The sequence below is a fragment of the Adiantum capillus-veneris genome, chromosome 27 (assembly GCF_014529385.1).
Source record: "Adiantum capillus-veneris isolate H3 chromosome 27, ASM1452938v2, whole genome shotgun sequence".
Lineage (NCBI taxonomy): Eukaryota > Viridiplantae > Streptophyta > Polypodiopsida > Polypodiales > Pteridaceae > Adiantum > Adiantum capillus-veneris.
Genome location: NC_140957.1, coordinates 128,720,812 through 128,739,507, shown reverse-complemented (window position 1 = coordinate 128,739,507; position 18,696 = coordinate 128,720,812). Strand labels below are relative to the sequence as shown.

The 18,696-nt window shown below is 42.3% G+C and overlaps 2 protein-coding genes across 3 annotated transcripts; one reads left to right on the top strand and one right to left on the bottom strand.

Moving 5' to 3' along the window:
* Positions 1 to 13,935: 13,935 nt before the first annotated feature.
* Positions 13,936 to 14,420, top strand: LOC147422749 (uncharacterized). The gene is made up of 2 exons (XM_086503476.1): positions 13,936 to 14,138; positions 14,231 to 14,420. The coding sequence occupies exons 1-2, from the start codon at positions 13,936 to 13,938 to the stop codon at positions 14,418 to 14,420; spliced, it is 393 nt and encodes a 130-aa protein (XP_086359602.1).
* A 1,830-nt stretch (positions 14,421 to 16,250) lies between these two features.
* On the bottom strand, positions 16,251 to 18,341 carry LOC147422748 (O-fucosyltransferase family protein). Of its 2 annotated transcripts, XM_086503486.1 has the most exons (3): positions 17,579 to 18,341; positions 17,262 to 17,482; positions 16,251 to 17,132 (listed from the first exon to the last, which is right to left on the bottom strand). In XM_086503486.1, exons 1-3 carry the CDS (start codon positions 18,253 to 18,255, stop codon positions 16,888 to 16,890), a joined length of 1,143 nt encoding a protein of 380 aa, XP_086359612.1. In that variant the 5' UTR covers positions 18,256 to 18,341; the 3' UTR covers positions 16,251 to 16,887. The 2 variants fall into 2 exon arrangements, with proteins under 2 accessions (XP_086359612.1, XP_086359611.1); XM_086503485.1 differs by having other exon boundaries at positions 16,251 to 17,482; positions 17,579 to 18,337.
* Positions 18,342 to 18,696: the final 355 nt, after the last annotated feature.

The window sequence follows — 18,696 nt, the reverse complement described above, 5'->3', positions numbered from 1 at the left end:
AAGCCATTTGAGGTCCAATGTGATTCTTGTGGTGATTTCTTTGGAGTTGTTTTGCTTCAAGAACAGCATGCAATAGTATATGAGAGTCGAAGGCTCAACTTCGATAAGTGAGTATTGGGAAAATATAAAAAAGAGCTACTAGCCGTTCTACATGCCCTAGACACATGGAGACACTATCTCTTGGGGACTCTATTCATCCTATGAACGGATAACAAAGCCTCAAGAACTTCATGACACAAACCAAGCACTCCGACAAACAAATGAGGTGGGCAGATTTTCTTTCGCAATTTAAATTTCATATTGCTCACATTGTTGGCAAGCACAATCGAGTGGCCGATGTACTTTCACGATGGCCAAGGGTAAATGTGGTATCAATAGCAACTCACAATGATCTATCTTTTATGATAGATGAGTATGTTACAGATTGAGACTTTAAGTATGTAATTATAGCCTTTGCATTAGGGAAGAAAGAAAAACCATCCACCTTGGAGGATGGTCTAAACGGCAATAGACTATGTGTTACTCACCCATATAATAAGAAAGTCATGTATGAATCCCATGTTTCTCCTTATGCGGGGCAAAGAGGGATTCGATAATCTAATCTTCAAGGAGTAGAAATGTATTTTTGTTGGTCTACCATGGAAAGTAAACATACAAGTGTATGTTTCAAAATGCGTGGTATGCCAAAAGTAAAAATTTGACCGAGGGACGCAACTTAAATTGTTTCAATCGACAGGCTTAGCAAGAAAACATAGTCTATGCTTGTCAAAAAGGCTATTAAGGCACATCAAATAGAAACCCTCTCCAGATCTCATATTTATTAAATTTTCAAAGATGCTAGATGGATACAAGGAACCTAGCTTAAGAATAATATAAACCTTGTCAATGTTAACAATGATGCCTTAGAGTAAGCATATGAAAATGCATTTTAAATTAACAATGTTTTTGTCTTATAACACTCTTTTTTTTATTGTGCACAAAATTTAAGAAGTATGCATGCTTAAGATCATGTTTGTGGAGACGACTCTCAAACGCCAAGTAGAACTTGTTAGTCTACTTTGGAAATATGATATGGACTAAAGAGCAGACATGCTTGCAGTAGCTAAGGCTCCCAAGCACCAAATGGATTAGTCATCTATTCTGAAATGATATCGTAGGGTAAAAAGGGATCTTCTACCTGCTAAGAAACATGGACTAATGACTAGGCCTTATCTTCTCTACCTCATAATCGAGGACGACTATCATTTCAAGAGAGGTAATGTCATAAATCTAATATCTAACTGTACCAAATGATTTTCTCATATTAAGCTGATCATTTAATATGGAAAGATAAAAGGAGAATAAGAGTTAGGATATGAATATGTGTTCTAGACCTATCTTAGTATGAGACTAAAAGGAGAGATAGTTGCATCTCAATAGGAGTCCAAAGAGATGGTCTACCAAAGAGCAATGTGCAATAAATGCTTCTAAACTTATCTCAACAGAGGACCAAGAGGAGAGATGGTTACATCTCAATAGGGGTCCTAAAGGAGATAGTCTATCAAAGAGCAACGTGCATCTAATGGAGCTTAAAAGACCTTAGGGTTAGCTTCGTTAAAGCCTCCAAAGGTTAATGTTAAAAGTCCTTAGACCTAGGACCATTAGGTACTTTAGACCTTAGGCAAACTGGAGGTGCTTGAGGTGAGTAACCTGCTTGAGGTGCTTCAGGTGAGTAAGGTGCTTGAGGTGCCTATTGACTAAATTGCTTGAGGTGCCTACAGCACGACTAAGATGCATAAAGTGCCTATTGACTAAGGTGCTTGAGGTGCTTATTGACTAAGGAGCTTGAGGAGATTGAGTCAACATGTTTCCCATAAAGGAGGACACTTGTCCAAATGCTACACCCCACACACGCTCACCAAGAGACACCCAAGCCACAAGGGGCATAAAGGACACATGTCAGGCCCCTAGCAATATTTCCCTCAAAATGTGCTTGAATCTTAGTAGATGAACTATAGGAAAGTCCAATGAGAATTTAGATTCATTTAAATAATCAAGATCTTTCTCTCAAAGGGATAAAAAAGAGGACACTTGTCCAAATGCTACAATTAAATAATTAAGATCTTTCTCTCAAAGGGGTAAAAGAGGACACTTGTCCAAATGCTACAATTAAATAATTAAGATATTTCTCTCAACGGGAGAAAGGACATTGTTTCAAATGCTACAATTAAATAATTAAGATCTTTTACTCAAAGGGGGAAGGAGGAAACTTGTCCAAATGCTGCAATTAAATAATTAAGAGCTTATTCTCAAAGGGAAAAACAAGGACACTTGTCCAAATGCTACACCCCTTAAATGTTATGACTAGAACCATTCATTGGCTAGCACAAGGCTTGAGAAAATAGGCTTGTAGCAAAATCAAATCCTCTCTCTCTCTCTCTCTCTCTCATATACTTCACAAGCCACACACACACACTCCCCAATTCTGTGTTGTGTACACAAGTCATCTCCTTTTCCAAGATTGAGAAGTGGAGAGCCTACACCAACACCCCTTGGCTATGGAATGCAAATTCAACCAAGAGTTATGCTTAAAGCAATGCTTATCAATGTCTTCATCTTCATTATCACTATGCTAAGCTATGCTCTAAGAGTGATTATATGTGAGGAGACTACTTCTTTCTCGTAGAGATACATTTTCTTCTCTTCATCTTCCTCACTTCCTGCTAGCTCTCTCCACCTTTGATGGTGTTTGAGGTCTTGGGATCGAGACCGGGGACAAGTTCTTGTTAATTGCAAGTAGATTAATTGTTGTTTTAAGCATAAGTTTGGTGCATGAATCTTTCCATCTTCATGGCACCAAAGAGGTCTTAAGGAACACAAAGATTGTATTGTACCAAATCTCTCTTCATGGGAGAACCTATAATACAAAAGCCTATTGGAGGGGAAACCGGCTCCAAGTAAATATGGTCCTCAATTGTTGTCAATTTCTCTCTCTTTTGCAAGTTATTGCTCATGCCATGTTATTTAGGAATGTGTAAATTGTTGTTATTTCCAACCTAGCACTCTCTCTATCTCCTTTAGGAATCTTCTTAATAAAATGCTCACTATGGCTAATCTATTTCTGCTACACTCAAAGTTATTAGCTTAATTCCGTTACATTTGGTTTCAAATCGACAGAAAATAACTATCCAAGGAGGGTGACCGCTCGCATCGTGGAATCTCAATCAAACATTCTACTGAAATTGGACCACATTGCGTTGGCAATCTTCAAAATCTGTATGACCGAAGAAAGTTCCATCATGAGAGACTCCACAATGGCCAACATCGCCTTTGCATTGCTGGCATCCCAATCAACACATGATTTAAGGTGCTCTTCGTACTAAAGGCGGGTGTACCTATTGTTGATGTCCCTCATAGGTCGTGCCTCCGAGCCGTCAGTGATATCCCATAATCCTTTCCATGAAAACCAAAGCCACATGATCAAGCTCCAATGAGCATAATTATCCCCGTTCACATTGTCGATGGCGCTTGAGCAAAGGGGGTGCCATCACAAGGATAGCTTTGAAAATCCTTTGTACAGACCATCGCAAGGCGAAGAACACAAAGTTTCAAGATTGCCAAAAGACTTTCGAAAGAGCCATCCAGTACCTTTGAAAGAGAAGACTTCAAGTGTTGAAGGAGTACCTTAGGGCCCCTCTCTAAATGCTTATAATCTCCCAAGATAGCCCAAAGCAACATTTCAAAACGCTAATTGGCAATGATAAAAATAGCTTAAAAGAGGTGGGGTGTCTCAATAGGCCATGGCCAAACATAGCGTTGGAAGCTTCACCTCTCAAAACACTGTCGAAATGGAGGTGTCCTTTGCCTAGTGCGTTTCAAAACGCAAGCCAAGCCAAGCTTTGCATTAACAAAAAAAGCTACCATTTAGAGCTTATCAAAACGCACATCGAGCCTCCAACTACTTTGTGCTACCTAGCAATTTAAAGGTCATCATCCATGGCTTCGAGTGCTTCCTTCACTTGCATTTTGGAACACCATCGCCAAGGGATTCTTCTTCGCATAGTGCTCCTCCCCATGGTCTATAAGCATTCAGCTTTGATACCATGTCAAAGTGGACGATGCGAAAGCGTAGAGCTGAGTGGTTGTATCTACCAAAAAGCCCACATAACAAGCCTACCAATCAATCCTAGATCAAGGGCTTCAAGGTTAAAATGATTGTGCTCTCTCTCACTCTTTATCAATAGTGAAAAACAATTACACTCTCCTTGATTCTCAACTAGTACTTGACCCTAGGGTCTCTCTCCAACCACTCGGGTTTCCTCTTAGGATATTATGTTAGGGTCTCTTCACTTCTTGGAGCATCAAGTTTCAATCATTATGAGGAAACTTAACCTCCTACAAGTTACGCTGGAGATGACTTACACTACCTTCATTTGTCACAGGTTGTATCCTTCTATCAAGAGAATGTCTGAGAACAAGCTGAAGTTCTAGTCTATAATTTAGAAAGTGGGAAGCAGCTTGTACTTAGGGAATGAGCTTTAGCCGATGCCAATTATTGATTATTGTTGGGGCTAAGAGTATTGGAATTAAGTGCTTTCATGCAGAGTCTAATACTAGTTCTTCGGGGTTATGGATTCCTCTTGGGCATTGGGATTAAATTCTTTAGCACAAGCTTTGATACTAGCTATTGAAAAGAGGGCAAATTAGTGTTCATTTCATGGTCAGCAAAGATTACATGCGAGAGTAGACACAAGTTGATACTTTAATTGATATTAACTTTTAACATGAATACAATGAATCATCTTTATATAGATGTGAGGCCAGCTTCAGGTTCAGGGCTTACCTAATCACTACCCAAGACTCTAGGATATAAATGGGAGAGATTATTCGGCTTTTAGGTGGATGGGCAACAAACGGATGGGATACCTTGGCTTGTAAATGTGTGAGAAGGTCCCTTGGATAACAACCATACATCGAGTTCTTCGGGATTATAGATTACCGTTAGGCATTGGAATTTTGAATATAAAAGGATTTTAAAATCCAAAAACGTGGTTATGACCTATTTGTTTTGGGGTATTTTGTTATGTACATGCAATCCGTAAATCGAATATAAACCTTCACAAGGTCAGAAAGGTTTGAGCTTACAAATTATGAGATGAAACTAAAACACTCACAAAATTACAAAAGCAAGGCACAACACAAAATCTAAGCCACTACAAGTCACAACCCTTAATCTAGGCCACAAATGACTGATTCAGACATCTGCACTGCATGGTCAAATTCAAATTTTGCTTTACAACATCATTGGCCACTTGCAGGCGAAAAGTTTCTACTTTAATTTCTAGGGCAATTTTTACTTGGTGAGCCAAATAGCCTTTTCCACTTTCTGGATCGTAGAGTGAGCCACTTGGCTCAAGCTCAACCATCCGAAAATTGAAATCTGGGTCGTTGTCTCAACGAGGGCAAAATTCTTGTGCAGCGCCACGAAAAGCTTTTTTTTTTTAAAGGTCTCGACAAGTTCGGTTTTCTGCAGAGATGAGCGACAGTCGAGGGGGTGGGCAGAGCACGGATGGCTTAGGGACGACACAAGGGCACGGGCGTTTGGCGAGAGTACCCAAGGCGCCGATGATGGCGGTGTTGGCGGGTCCACAACAGTGAATGTCTACAGTGGTACTGCACAACGACAAGCAAACAATGCAAGGTGATAGTTGGACGTGGCGGACGATTGCTGTACTAAGCAGTGGTGAAGGGGGCTACTGGTTGGTAGGTAGGTTGCTACCGTTCTCGCTTGCATCTAATCAACTGCGTTTTCCCCTCCTGTTGACTTCATGCAACATCAGCACTACGGCCACTACAGTTTGCAGCTTTAGCAGGTGATGATACAGGCCGAAATCGGCATCATGAGCACAGGCACGACAGCGAGCAACCATGCTGCTTGGCAGAGATCAAAGAGAAAGAGATGGTCTCACAGTGGAAAACGAGCAAGCAAGAGGGAGATAGACAGCCTGAATGAGAGTGTGTGCGCGTGAAAATGGACTCGAAAAGAGGGGATGAGAGCTCAGAACGCCATAACTTTCTTCCTCGTTCACTCACTCTTGGATACTGGTAGGTTCTCCAATTAATTGGATGGAATCTACTCATATGCCATTTGGTGCAAGCTTCCCTTCATAACTGAGATGCATGGATTCGAACCCTCACCAAACGATGCTTTATCCATCAAAACTGAGATGCATGGATTCGAACCCTCAGAAAATGAAGCTTTGACCCTACGCGTGCTGGCCTAAGCCACGGGGATGCATGCCCACAGTGCAACTGCCAGGTTCGTTGCCTTAAAAAAAAATTATTCGCCTAGCTCACTCTGCCTATGGAGCTACAGTGGCTTCCCTCGCGCCCCAAGCCCCATGCATTCTACTCCCTCTGCGACTCCACCGCCAATGCATCCCAATTGCTTCCGTTTTTATTGCTTCTGAGAGGGCATCGCCCCAGATTCGACCTATTAACGATTTTTTTAAAATCGTTGGCACATACTCGTTGATAATTACACGGTGAACTTAATATCCCTTTTACTTCGTTAGTGTAACAGGCAAAATCACAGATTTGGAAGCACGTTCGTCCACGTGGCTGGCATTGGCAAGCTTTTTTTAACGCAGGCAAAAAAAAGCGAGGAGTCACCTACATAGGCATCTTGAAGGCATGCGGCTCCAGGCAGAATCCATGTGCAACAAACAGGCAAAATCACAGATCTGGAAGCACGTTCGTTAGCATAACAGATCTTGATCACAAATCACATATCTGGATCACAAATCTTCGTTAGCGTAGCAGGCAAAATCACAGATCTGGAAGCACGTTCGTCCACGTGGCTGGCATTGGCAAGCTTTTTTTAACGCAGGCAAAAAAAAGTGAGAGTCACCTACATAGGCATCTTGAAGGCATGCGGCTCCAGGCAGAATCCATGTGCAAATCGAGGGTCCTCTGGCTCTATTTGCCTACGGCTACGTCCACCCTGTCTACTCTTTAATCTAATCTCAGCCTGCCTCGCGGCTCACGTGCAATGGTCCTTGGATACATGGGGAGCAGAGTATTCCTCTGGATATTCTTGTCTACCGACAGGTCAAGCTGTACCTCAGATCATCCTCCCTAAGGCGAGCATGCAGCATTGAAGGTAAGTCTATATTCTTTGTCTGACTGTGATTCAAGATATTTATGAATGACTTTTTTGTTACTACAGGGGCCTATGGCTTTGTTCTCTAATAAGCGCCTCTTCTTTGTGAGGGTCAATGGAAATCTTGTGGAATTTTTGTGATGTTTTGCCTTATAGGGCAAGTTAAGGGTGAATGCAGATGCTTAACATCAAAGCCTCATTAGAATATGCAATATAACATATCAAAATACTTACACTATTTCTTACTTTCTAGGATACTTTTGTGTGAGAGTCAAATGTAAAGCTAATGCATGTATTTTAATTCCTGAAAGCGTTTTTCTGGTGATTAAATACTCAATTGAGGGTTCAAGTGTTTTGATATTTCATAATTGCTGCAGGCACTTGCAAAAACTTTGTCAGAGGATGATTTATTTTATCTTCGGGCCCAGTTTCTTCTTTTGAAGCCCTCAAAGAATGGTCGATTATTGCTGGAAAATTTCAAATCAGTATTCCTCAGACTTTTGACAGAGCGTTGTTATTTCAATCCAGCTACGATTTACAAGTTTGGTGACTAGCTTTTTGCTTGTCATGTGCACCCAGGCATTGACAAAACATGCCACAGAGGCAATGAAGGAGTCCCGAATGTTTGATATGATTGTGGCGGTATTTGCTCTACCTTTGTACGTGTGTAGTTAGTCATGATACACAGAGGAGTTGCATTCTCATATGTATATATGCTTAATTCAACTGGTAGATGCATTGCAATTCAAGAAGATGGACTTCGAAGAGTTTTGTGCAGCAACCTGCAGTGTTACCCAGCTAGAGGCTCTCGAAAATTGGAGAGGCAAGCCTACACAGCGTATCAAATTTTTGAAAGGGAAGCTAATCGGGTGGTAGTGATTGAGGATCTTGCGCAGGTAAAACTCATTGATCGACCTAAGTTTGACCACAATATTATGGAAGTCCATGTATGTGTGTGTGAAGAGATGCAGGGCCGCATGGCAGAAGTCTCATTGCGGGTTGTCGGCAAGATATCTGTATGGTTTGAGCCTCTCCAGTGTTTTTGATTGACAAATCTCATGGCGTGGGGACATAGTCCGGATTGCAAGAATAAGTGTTTTCTGTGCATGTGGGAAGCTCTCCATGGAAGGTTGATATGGCAAAAAAAATGTTGATATGGGCACAAAAATTCACGATTATATTATCAGTCAAAGTTTATTGGAAAAAGGTGTGCTTGGCACAGGGGTATCAAAATTCATGGTGTGATTGCTAGGCGGGGATTGTTGATTGCAAGATATGTGCAACATGGATATGGCAAAAAAAACATGGTCTTCTTTTACAGGAGGCGAATGAGGGATGCTCGCCATACAAAGTCTCTTGGAGTGCTCTTATGGCCCTAGGTTGCTTTTAAACAAATGCAAAGAGAGGGTTTCTCACATTGAGATTGTTGATAGCGGATTGGTGGTGAAAAAATATTGTACTTGGCTGTGCTTTGGTCTACTTCTATGTCAAATGTGGTTCCCTCATGAATGAAAGAAAAAATCTAGATGGGCTTTCCTTGCGGAATGTCATCACCTCAAATGCATTGATTGCTGGATATGCCCAACTTCATTGTGCTAGAGTAGCTGAGGAAGTAGATGTAAATGGAAGGCTTTTCTCCAAATGCATTACCTATGCTTGCATCTTGAAGGCCAATGGCCTTATGCAAGCCATTGACATGGGTGACAAAATCAATGAGAAGATACCTGATGCGAGCCTTCCCCTGGGTGAGAGAAAGCACAAAGGAGCTCCCTCTCTAGAACAGGGCCAACCCTTGCTGGTCACACCACATTTGGCATATATATCAGCCAAGACAGCTATGTTGGCATCTCAATGATAACTATGTTGGCATCAATGTTGGCGATATCATTTCCTCATACACGAAGTAATTGAATGTATCAAGGATGGTGCTCAATTCTGGCAGCGATATTGCAACAGGGGTTGAATATACCCTTTTACAAGACATTGACATGGATAAAAGTATGTATTCTCCATATGTATGCCAAATGTGGCGTTGATTGCAGGATATGCTCAGCATGGTTGTGGCAAGGAAGCTTTGGGTTCCTTTCACAAGATTCGAAGCACAGACCTTTGAAAGCCTTCTCCAGATGCAATCACCTACGTATGCATCTTGAAGGCATCTAGCTCTACGCAAGATGTTGATATGGGCACAAAAATTCACGATTATATTGTTAGTCAGAGGCAGCTGAAAAGAAAAAATATGATGTACTTGGCAGTGCCGTGGTCGATATATATGCCAAATGTGATGCGCTTGAGAAAGCACAAAAAATGCTTGAGGAGCTTTTTGTCCGGAATCTCGCCTCTTGGAATGCATTGATTGCGGGATGTCCCAAACATCACAGGAACAAGCAAGCTCTAGAATATTTTGAGGTGATGCAAAGCGAGCGCAACTCTCTACATGAAACGAGAACATCTCTCTAGATGCAATCACCTAAGCTCATCTTGAAGGCACGTCGCAATTCGGAAGATGCAAAGATGGACAAAAGTCATGGGATGTTTTCAACATATGCAAAGCGAGGCCATCTCTCCACTCGGTGAGCACTGCCTTGGTCAATATATATGCCAGATGCAGCACGCTTGAGAAAGCACAAGAAGTGTTTACGGAGCTTCATGTCCGGAATGTTCTCTTGGAATGCACCAATTGTGGGATGTGCGCAATAAGAGCAGGGCCACAAAGCTGTAGGCTATTTTTAGCAAATGCAAAGAAATCTCTCTCTATATCCTCGGGTAAGGATCACTTGAAACGGCATCTCTTGGAATGCACTGCTCGCAGGATACACAAAACAAGAGCAGGGCCAAAAAGCTCTAGGCCTTTTTTAATTTCCTATCTCAGAGCGTGGCCTATTGAAATGCATTGATTGCAGGGTTTGTCCCACAGTAGATGTGAAGCGAGGTCCTCTCTCCAGATGTGATCACCTATGCACGCATCTTGAAGGCATTGCATCTAAGAAAGATGTTGATATGGGGACAAAAATTCACAATTATATTGTCATTCAAAGTTTATTGAAAAAAGATGTGCTTGGCACATGGGTATCAAAATTCATGATGTGATTGCTAGGCAGGGGCTGTTGATTGCAAGATATGTGCAACATGGATATGGCAAAAAAAAATGGTCTTCTTTTACGAGAGGCAAAGTGAGCGATGCTCGCCATACAAAGTCTCTTGGAGTGCTCTTATGGCCCTAGGTTGCTTTAAACAAATGCAAAGAGAGGGTTTCTCACATTGAGCTTGTTGATAGCGGATTGGTGGTGAAAAAATATTGTACTTGGTTGTGCTTTGGTCTACTTAGTATGTCAAATGTGGTTCCCTCATGAAAGAAAAAATAAATCTTGATGGGCTTTCCCTGCAGAATGTCATCACCTCAAACGCATTGATTGTTGGATATGCCCAACTTCATTGTGCTAGGGTAGCTCAGGAAGCAGATGCAAACAGAAGGCTTTTCTCCAAATTCATTATCTATGCTTGCATCTTGAAGGCCAATGGCCTTATGCAAGCCATTGACATGGGTGACAAAATCAATGAGAAGATACCTGGTACGGCGTTGTTGGTGAAGGATGTCATGCTTGGCCATGCTTGGTTGATATGTGTGGTACTGTCACGAAAGCATAAAAAGATGAAAATTTCTTGATTGGCATTCTCTCTGGAATGTCATCACCTACAACGTATTGGGTGCTAATATGCTTGTCGCAAGAAATCTCTTGATTGTTTTTACGGAATCTCTTTCTCCAAATACATTCACCTATTCCTACACCTTGAGGGCTTGTGGCCTTATGGAAGACTTTCACATGGGTATTAGAATTCACAATGTGATTGCTAGTCAGGGGTTGTCCGGAGTACTATGTCATGCTTGGTGGTAGTTTGATCAATATGTATACCAAATCCGGTGTCCTCACAATAGCACAAAAACTTCTTGAAGGACATCCTCCCTGACATGTCATCTCTTGTCGAGGTTAAGTGCAGAAGATGTCCAACATTGTTGATGTAAGGAAGTGCATCGATGATAGACATTCAATCGTGCGGTGAGTAAACAATATCATTTTTTTATTCTTGACACTGAGAACGCAGTTAATGAACGCACTGAAAATTGCACGTTGTCGTGGGAATGGCACGTTCCCTCGTATTATAAAAATTGGGGAGGACTGTGCAAACTCCCCCATGCAAGGAGACTTGTATGTTTTCTTTTTTTTGAAACATAAAAATGGAACAACAAACAATTAATAACATTGACATCTTGTATGATCACAAACATTGAGCTTGACAAGACTCTAACCCTCCTTGTGGTTTTCTGCGAGGTACCCCTATGAAGCACTACGATCAGTATGAACGAGGTGCACCTGTGAACCACGACGATTGGTATCCCAAACACGCGTTCAAGTAAAAAAAATAACATGCTTTGATGAAAAATCTCTCTCTCTCTCTCTCTCTCTCTCTCTCTCTCTCTCTCTCTCTCTCTATTTTCTCTAAATTGTAACACCCTTTGATGAAAATCTTCTCTCTTTAATTGCACTCATCTACGCTTCCACCTCGAAGGCTTGTGGCCTTATATGAGATCTTCAAACACAATTCATTTTCTCAGTTTTTCACTAACAAAATCTAGGCAACAAGCAATATTTGGAACACAAGTCAAGCATAGACAAGCAAAGCATGATGAGGAGTTAAAAGGCATGGGTTTTTCTTTTCTAATTGGATTGATTCCAAGATATATCCAACCTGCTTGTGGCAAGAAAGCTTTGGGTTTTTTTTACTAGATGCGAAGGAAAGGCTTGTCTCTAATTTCAATCACGTACGCTTCCACCTTGAAAGCTTGTGGCCTTATACGAGATCTTCAAACACAATTTGTTTTCTCGATTTTTAGTTCGTAAAATCTAGAGAACAAGCAATATTCAAAACACAAGTTAGCCATAGAGAAGTGGGGTGTGATGAGGGGTTAAAGGCAATGGGTTATGCTTTTTAGACCAGACTGGTTACAATATATACTCAACATGGTTCTGGCAAGCCTAGCTCTGAGCTGATTTTACCAAATGTGAAGGGAACGCCTCTCTCTAATTGGAATCACCTATGATTCCACCTCGAAGGCTTGTGGCCTTACGCAAGACCTTTACATGTATGATTTCTTAATTCACGATAAGATTGCTAGCCAGGGGCTATCGGAGCAAGACACCGTGCTTGATGGTGTTTTGATCTATATGTATGTCAAATATGGTGATGTCACTATAGCACGAGAAGTTTTTGATGGGGATCCTCTCTAGGCTGTCATCTCTTCGAGTGATTGTAGGATATGGTCAACCTAGGCTATTTTTGCTAGATGTGAAGGAAAGGCTTGTCTCTAATTGCAATCACCTATGCTTCCACCTCAAATTGCAGGAGTCTAGAGGATGCTCACATGCTATTGCAACGGTTGCCAGTAAGAAATGTTGTTACCTAGAGTGCGATAATTTTTGGCTTTGCTCTACATAGCAACTTTTCTTGACTTTCGATTATTTTTAGAGCATGCTAGATCAATGCTCAAGCCAAATGATGCGACTTTTACCAGTTTGTTCTATGCTTGTAGTCATGTAGGCGAGGTTGCGGAGGCATGATGACATTTTAAGTCCATAAGGTAGGACCATAACTTAGAACCTATCTTAGGCCACTATAATTCTATGGTGGATTTCCTTAGTAAAGTAGGACTTTTAAAGTAGACAGAGGAGCTAATGAAAAGCATACCATTTTTTTGGATATTATCGGATGCCTCTTGTAATACACATAAAAATGTGACATTAGGAGAACGTTGCTTCAATTGAGTGCTCGATAAATGCGGTTGGGAGGCGGTTGTGCAATTGCTTATATATTAATGTCTGGTATCTATGCCAGTGTAGGCATGGAAAAGGATGTGGCAAGAATACAAGCCATGAGAAGGTTCTCAAAAGTATGGAAAAATGATACGACAAGATTTATGTGAATGGTGTATCACCATCAAGATGAATATTGTTTGACCTCCTGCCCATGAGAGACATTTCAGATCAACAAGTGAGGTGAAGGCTTCTCTTTCGACAAAGTCTCTTGTTGAATCTTCAAATGACACAACCATACCCACACAAATGACAAGAATGCAGACAATAGAGTGAGATTGAATCAAAGAATTAATACAATCTAAAAGGTAAGAACATATTTAGACATATCAACATTGGGACATGAAAATCGTGGAGCTGTCAAAATAGGATTATGTCAACTGAAGGTAATAGGATTTGCGGAAAACAAAGCACAAGCTCTCTCGCTCTCTCTATAGTTTTTTCTTCTAGGTTCTTGTTTTCTCTTACCCTCAGACTCACTTCAATTCAATACAAATGCGGCTAACGATGCACTCTAGTTTTTGGTTATTTGAGCCTAGAATCGGCCAGCTATAACCAAAGAAAAAAAGCAACGAGCGGAGGGATAATAAAGACGCACCACAGAGAGTAATTAGTGGGTGTGGGGGGTTTGCAACGGCGAGCGAGCTACTGAGGAGGCCTCTTACAAGGAGGAAGGCTGAGAGGAGAGCCAAGAGGGAGGGCAGGCTTCTGCCATGCTAAAGACGAGGGTTTTCGACAGAGGATAGGAAAAGAAAAAAGAGCAGCTATAGGAAGAGGTGAACGAAACCAAGGTTACTGGGATTTTTTTGGAGGCAAGGACGAGCCTAGCAGAGAGATGTTGGGGGCCGCTACAATACACCAAAGATTAAGGAGTGGCTAGCTGCGAGCAGCACGTGTGAGCATCACTGCCAGGATTGAGAATCGATGAGCTGGCGGTTTTTTTGGAGGAGTTGCAGAAGCCGAGACAGTGCAAGGAAGATTGCAAGGAGCAGCATCGATACATACAAAGAGGGACTAGCAACTGAGAAGATAGCGCAAATAAAGGGGGTTCATGAGCCCGCCAGTACTAGCGCCGCATGCACAGACGATGTGGAGCTACAACTGCAACTGCAAGAGGATTTTGACTTGTTTCTAACGGCTAACATAGATTGGTAGGCTCCTAACAACCACATGCTGCTCGTGAAGAGTGAGGACTTTTTTTGGGTGGTGAATATTGCAGAGGTGATGTCGCCCATGGACATGCTAGAGGAGGTGTTGCTCAAGCACATGTACCTCATGCACCGTTGGAGGTGGGTGTTGCTCGGGCAGAGTCCAGAGGAGGAATTGACAAGCATGACACTCATGAGGTCGTGGAGCTGCAGCTGCAGAAGGATTTTGACTTGTTTCTGACAACCAACATAGATTGGTAGGCTCCAACAACCGTATGCTGTCTATGAAGAGCGAGGATTTCTTCTGGGTGGTGGATATTGCAGAGGTGATGTCACCCGTGGACATGCTAGAGGAGGCGTTGCTCAAGCACATGTACCTCACACACTGTAGGAGGTGGGTGATGCCCGTGCAAAGTCCAGAGGAGGAATTGAAGGTGTTGACAAGCATGACACTCACGGGGTCGATTGCACAACCACGACTCCAACTCGACAACACTGCAAGTTTCATTATCTACATCCACTTCCTCATGTCTATGCATTCACTTGGCGCAACACATAAACGCTACAGGGCAAGGCACGACTTCTATTTCTTATAATTTTTGGAGAGATCACAGTGCCAACTCTCCACCATACTGTTGTATAGCACTTCTGCATGACATGCACTATATACTTTGCACTTTCAGTCTGTTACGTTTCATTGCAAGACGATATGTTCAACTATTCACAATGCTTTTCTAAAGCTTGACTCAAATATCAGCATGTAGATTGGACAATGGAAAAGCACCAATACTACATTGCAAGTTAGTAAAGCACTTCATTTTTTGTAGCAGTTCATTGATGCTTTAAACATTTTCTTCTTTCTTTGGAGCCACGCTCGTAATGAAAATAGCGCTTGGATCAATTTGTCGACAGGATTAACGCAAATAGAATCGAGGATAGACAAGAGGAAGGACTGCAAGGTATGCTGCTACAACTCTCTCTCTCTCTCTCTCTCTCTCTCTCTCTCTCTCTCCAATGTATGGTGCTGCCGTTAGCAAGTTAGTGACAATCTTGTTTACTTTAGTGCTTAATTTGTTTATGTCCTATTACGTTCTATTAGATGTTTTGTAGCTATGCCCACCAAGCAAGACTAGTTTCTACTCTAATTTCTTGATCAACTGTGAGGGATTCCTACCATGCATGTCAATCAGCATAGACAATTAGAAAATATTATAGCTAACAAAAGCACGAGGCCATCAAACTACTCTCACGTAAGAAAGCCAACCTCCCTCCACCACATTCAAAATTGAGGGAGCTAAAACAAGGCGTCTAGAGAGCATTGCCTTCCACTCCGGTTGGGGAGAGAGAGAGAGAGAGAGAGAGAGAGAGAGCGCATAAACAATTTGAAAATGTCATAGCTAACAAAACCATGAGGCCATCAAACGACTCTCACATAAGAAGCCAACCTCCCTCCACCACATTTACACCACCTGACTGAGGGAGCTAAAACAAGGCGTCTGGAGACAGATGCCGGTATTGTCTTCTGCTCCAGTTGGAGAGAGAGAGAGAGAGAGAGAGAGAGTATACCTTTAAAATTTATAAGGGTGTTGTACATGGGCTGAAACCCCCTCGGCATACACACTCCCCTTTCTGCCGAAAACGTAGCGCCAACAAAGATTTTACTAGATTGAAAACGATAACCACCCTGATCTTAGGTATCTTCATGAGAATGTTAGCTGTTATCTATACATCAAATTTCAAAACTTAGTACAGAACTCTAAGCACACAAAATACTACAAAAAAAGAGTCCAGTATGTCTACTATTACCACCAAAGGTTGACTCAAGCTATGCATGTGATCCCCTCTTTCATGGGTCACCAAGCAACCACTGCAAAAGCCATATCTGCAATTTCATCTGATCATTAAACACTCTTTCAAAAACAACTTTAAGCTAGCCCGAGTGTAATTTCAATCAATTCACAGATACTACTTATCAGCATAAAACCAGAGAAGACCAAACCAGAGATTGATGCATGGTTAGCTTTGATGGCAGATAAACACACCCACAGAATTAAGGGGCCCCTCAGAAAGGCCCATTCACTGTCAAGAGTAAGGTACAAACTTGCAGTACAAAGCAGTTGCATTCAAAAAGGTAAAACAGCGGTCTCCTTCCCTCCATGATCACAAATAGGCCACCCACATCGTAGTATCAGGTTTCATCGTTCTTTAGATCTTTGCGTGGTGGAAGACAAAAACGCAACTATAAGAGTCATCCACTTTCACCATCCTTTACTTACCTGTGAGCCACAAGACACAAGCACAGCCAACCGATTTGCTAGAGCGCCAAATTTGTGCATTGCACAGTGGATGCATAAACCTCAGACAACCCATTCTGTGCTCCAAGAAGAGCTTATTGCTACATGTTGGCCTCTAACGGAGCATAGACAAGCCTTTCCGGACCAAGGTTGTAATAACCGCCTAAACCCAAGGGAGGCTGTAAAAAAGCACATATAATTTGAGCAGGGGGTCGTTGCTGCTCACATTCATAGTCAAACAAACCAGCCCGCTCTGCTTTCAGCAGTTTGACAAAGCACCATCATGGAAGACTGGACTTCCATGGACTGGCCTGGCTTTGCATGGGACTGCCCATTGCGAAAAAAAGAAGGTAAAATCCTTGAGCAGCTCCAAAATTGTGTTTCAAGATGGGGCGCATAGTGCCCAAATGTGTAAGTCAGCAAAGCTAATGGTATCAAAAGGATTCCAATGCCAGCATCGACGCATCACAAACTATTTCATTCGTTCCATAGCTGATAGTTTGTAAAGAAACATCGGAAAGGTTAGTAACCCATAGCTGAGGGCCTCCGCTTGCATCCTGCACATTGTACGCAAATGAGAGATATGCATGTCCACTGCATGGATCAGCAGGCCTTGTCGCAAGTATCTTAAGTGTTCTCTCCAGTGCAATGAGGCTTGAAAATGTAGAAAAGCTGTTACCTACAAAAACATCAGCTCTCAGGCATACCTCATAATCTAGGGCTGATTGGATAAGATACGGATATTTCTTGTAAATATGCAGAATTCCTAACATCTTCTTCTCAAAGGGAACGAGGGTATCATCCCAACCTACTAACAGGCTCCTGTCCTCCAGAAGAACATCCGCAACTGCAAGGTAAACCATAGCTGGCCTTTGCAAATCCCGAATTCGATTCACCCTGTTCATGATCTCCTGCTTACTACTGCATATGTTGACAAGCTTCCCTTGTTGGGCTCTCATCCTCTCCTCTGTCTTCCGACAGTGTATCATCCAGTCTACCTCTACTCTCATATGTACAGCAACATATCCACTGTCATGCCCATCAACATGCTGCTTTAAGCTCTCACAATTATGGCCATCGCAAATTCGTGGTTACAGCTAGTATTTTGAGCAAGAAGATGCATACCTTGCACTATGGAGAGACGCAGACTTCTGTTTCAACTTGGAGACTATGTGATCCACCTCTGCAGATAAGTTTTTCACCAAAACGAGGCACTGAAAGATCCTTGCATAGTCCCGAGCTGGCCAATGGTCATGCCACAAGAAAGGATTCTTGCCAGATATCCTAAGAAGAGTATGGCTATGTATTTGAGGGGCCCTGCACTCCAAGAGCTGCTGCAAATCTCGCTCTTTTGTCCATCTTCTGCCAGACCCTTTCGAAACATTGAATGGCGAGTGTCTCTGGAAGAAACCTGCGGAAGGCTTGGTTATGGACACAAAAGCCTTGCAGTGCTTGTTGAAATGAGCCAGAGAAAAGAGGCGATCCAAGGGAAGGGGGGCAATGTGGGTTGTATCTTTGTATGTCAAGGAAGCAGAGAGGGATGGCAAGAGCAGGGAGCGGTTGAGGAAACGAGCTGTCAGCAGAGCACGAGCCAGGGCTATCTTCTGATTGTTAAGACCCCAAGCAATCTGCGGGACCTCCAGAAAACGAATCTCGCCATGATAACTATGTCCACCAGGAAGAGGAGCAGCAGCAGGAGACGAAAAGAAGAGGTAGATGAGACCAGTAGAGGCGAGGAAGGTTAACAACAACCAGCGCAGCGTTAGCCAGTCACTGCGTGAGCTCGAGCTCGAGCTCGTCATGTCGAGCCTTGAGTTTTCGCTGGCTCCGATCGACCACAGAAGCAGCGGCCGGTAAGAGCCCAAAGTTCAATAGGCTAGATGTTTTAACCGAAGAAAACTAGAGTGCTTCCTTAGCTGCGTTCGCATCGAATTAAGATTGACCAGAAACTAAATATGCCACTTCAACACTTCTCAAATGGAAAAAAAAAAAAATCGATTATTTGATGTTATTAATTATGTCTAAGATATTCATTAATTGAGAGGAGAAACATCAGAATGAAGGAGAGAGAGAGAAAGAGAGAGAGAGAGTTTTCATCGAAGGGTGTTAGATTTTTTTACCCGAGAGAGAGAAAATGAGACACACATGCACAGAGAGAGAGAGAGAGAGAGAGAGAGAGATAGAACTTTCTCATCAAAGCATGTTAGATTTTTTTACCTGAGAGTGTGTTTGGAATATCGATC

What these genes read in the sequence shown, in the direction of transcription:
- LOC147422748 (XM_086503485.1), bottom strand. Translation starts at nt 18,255, where the DNA reads ATGACGAGCTCGAGCTCGAGCTCACGCAGTGACTGGCTAACGCTGCGC. An exon ending in GCGTCTCTCCATAGTGCAAG is followed by an intron (nt 17,483 to 17,578) that starts GTATGCATCTTC and finishes TGGGCATGACAG; the next exon opens with TGGATATGTTGCTGTACATA.
- LOC147422749 (XM_086503476.1), top strand. Translation starts at nt 13,936, where the DNA reads ATGAGCTGGCGGTTTTTTTGGAGGAGTTGCAGAAGCCGAGACAGTGCA. An exon ending in CTGCAAGAGGATTTTGACTT is followed by an intron (nt 14,139 to 14,230) that starts GTTTCTAACGGC and finishes TGAATATTGCAG; the next exon opens with AGGTGATGTCGCCCATGGAC.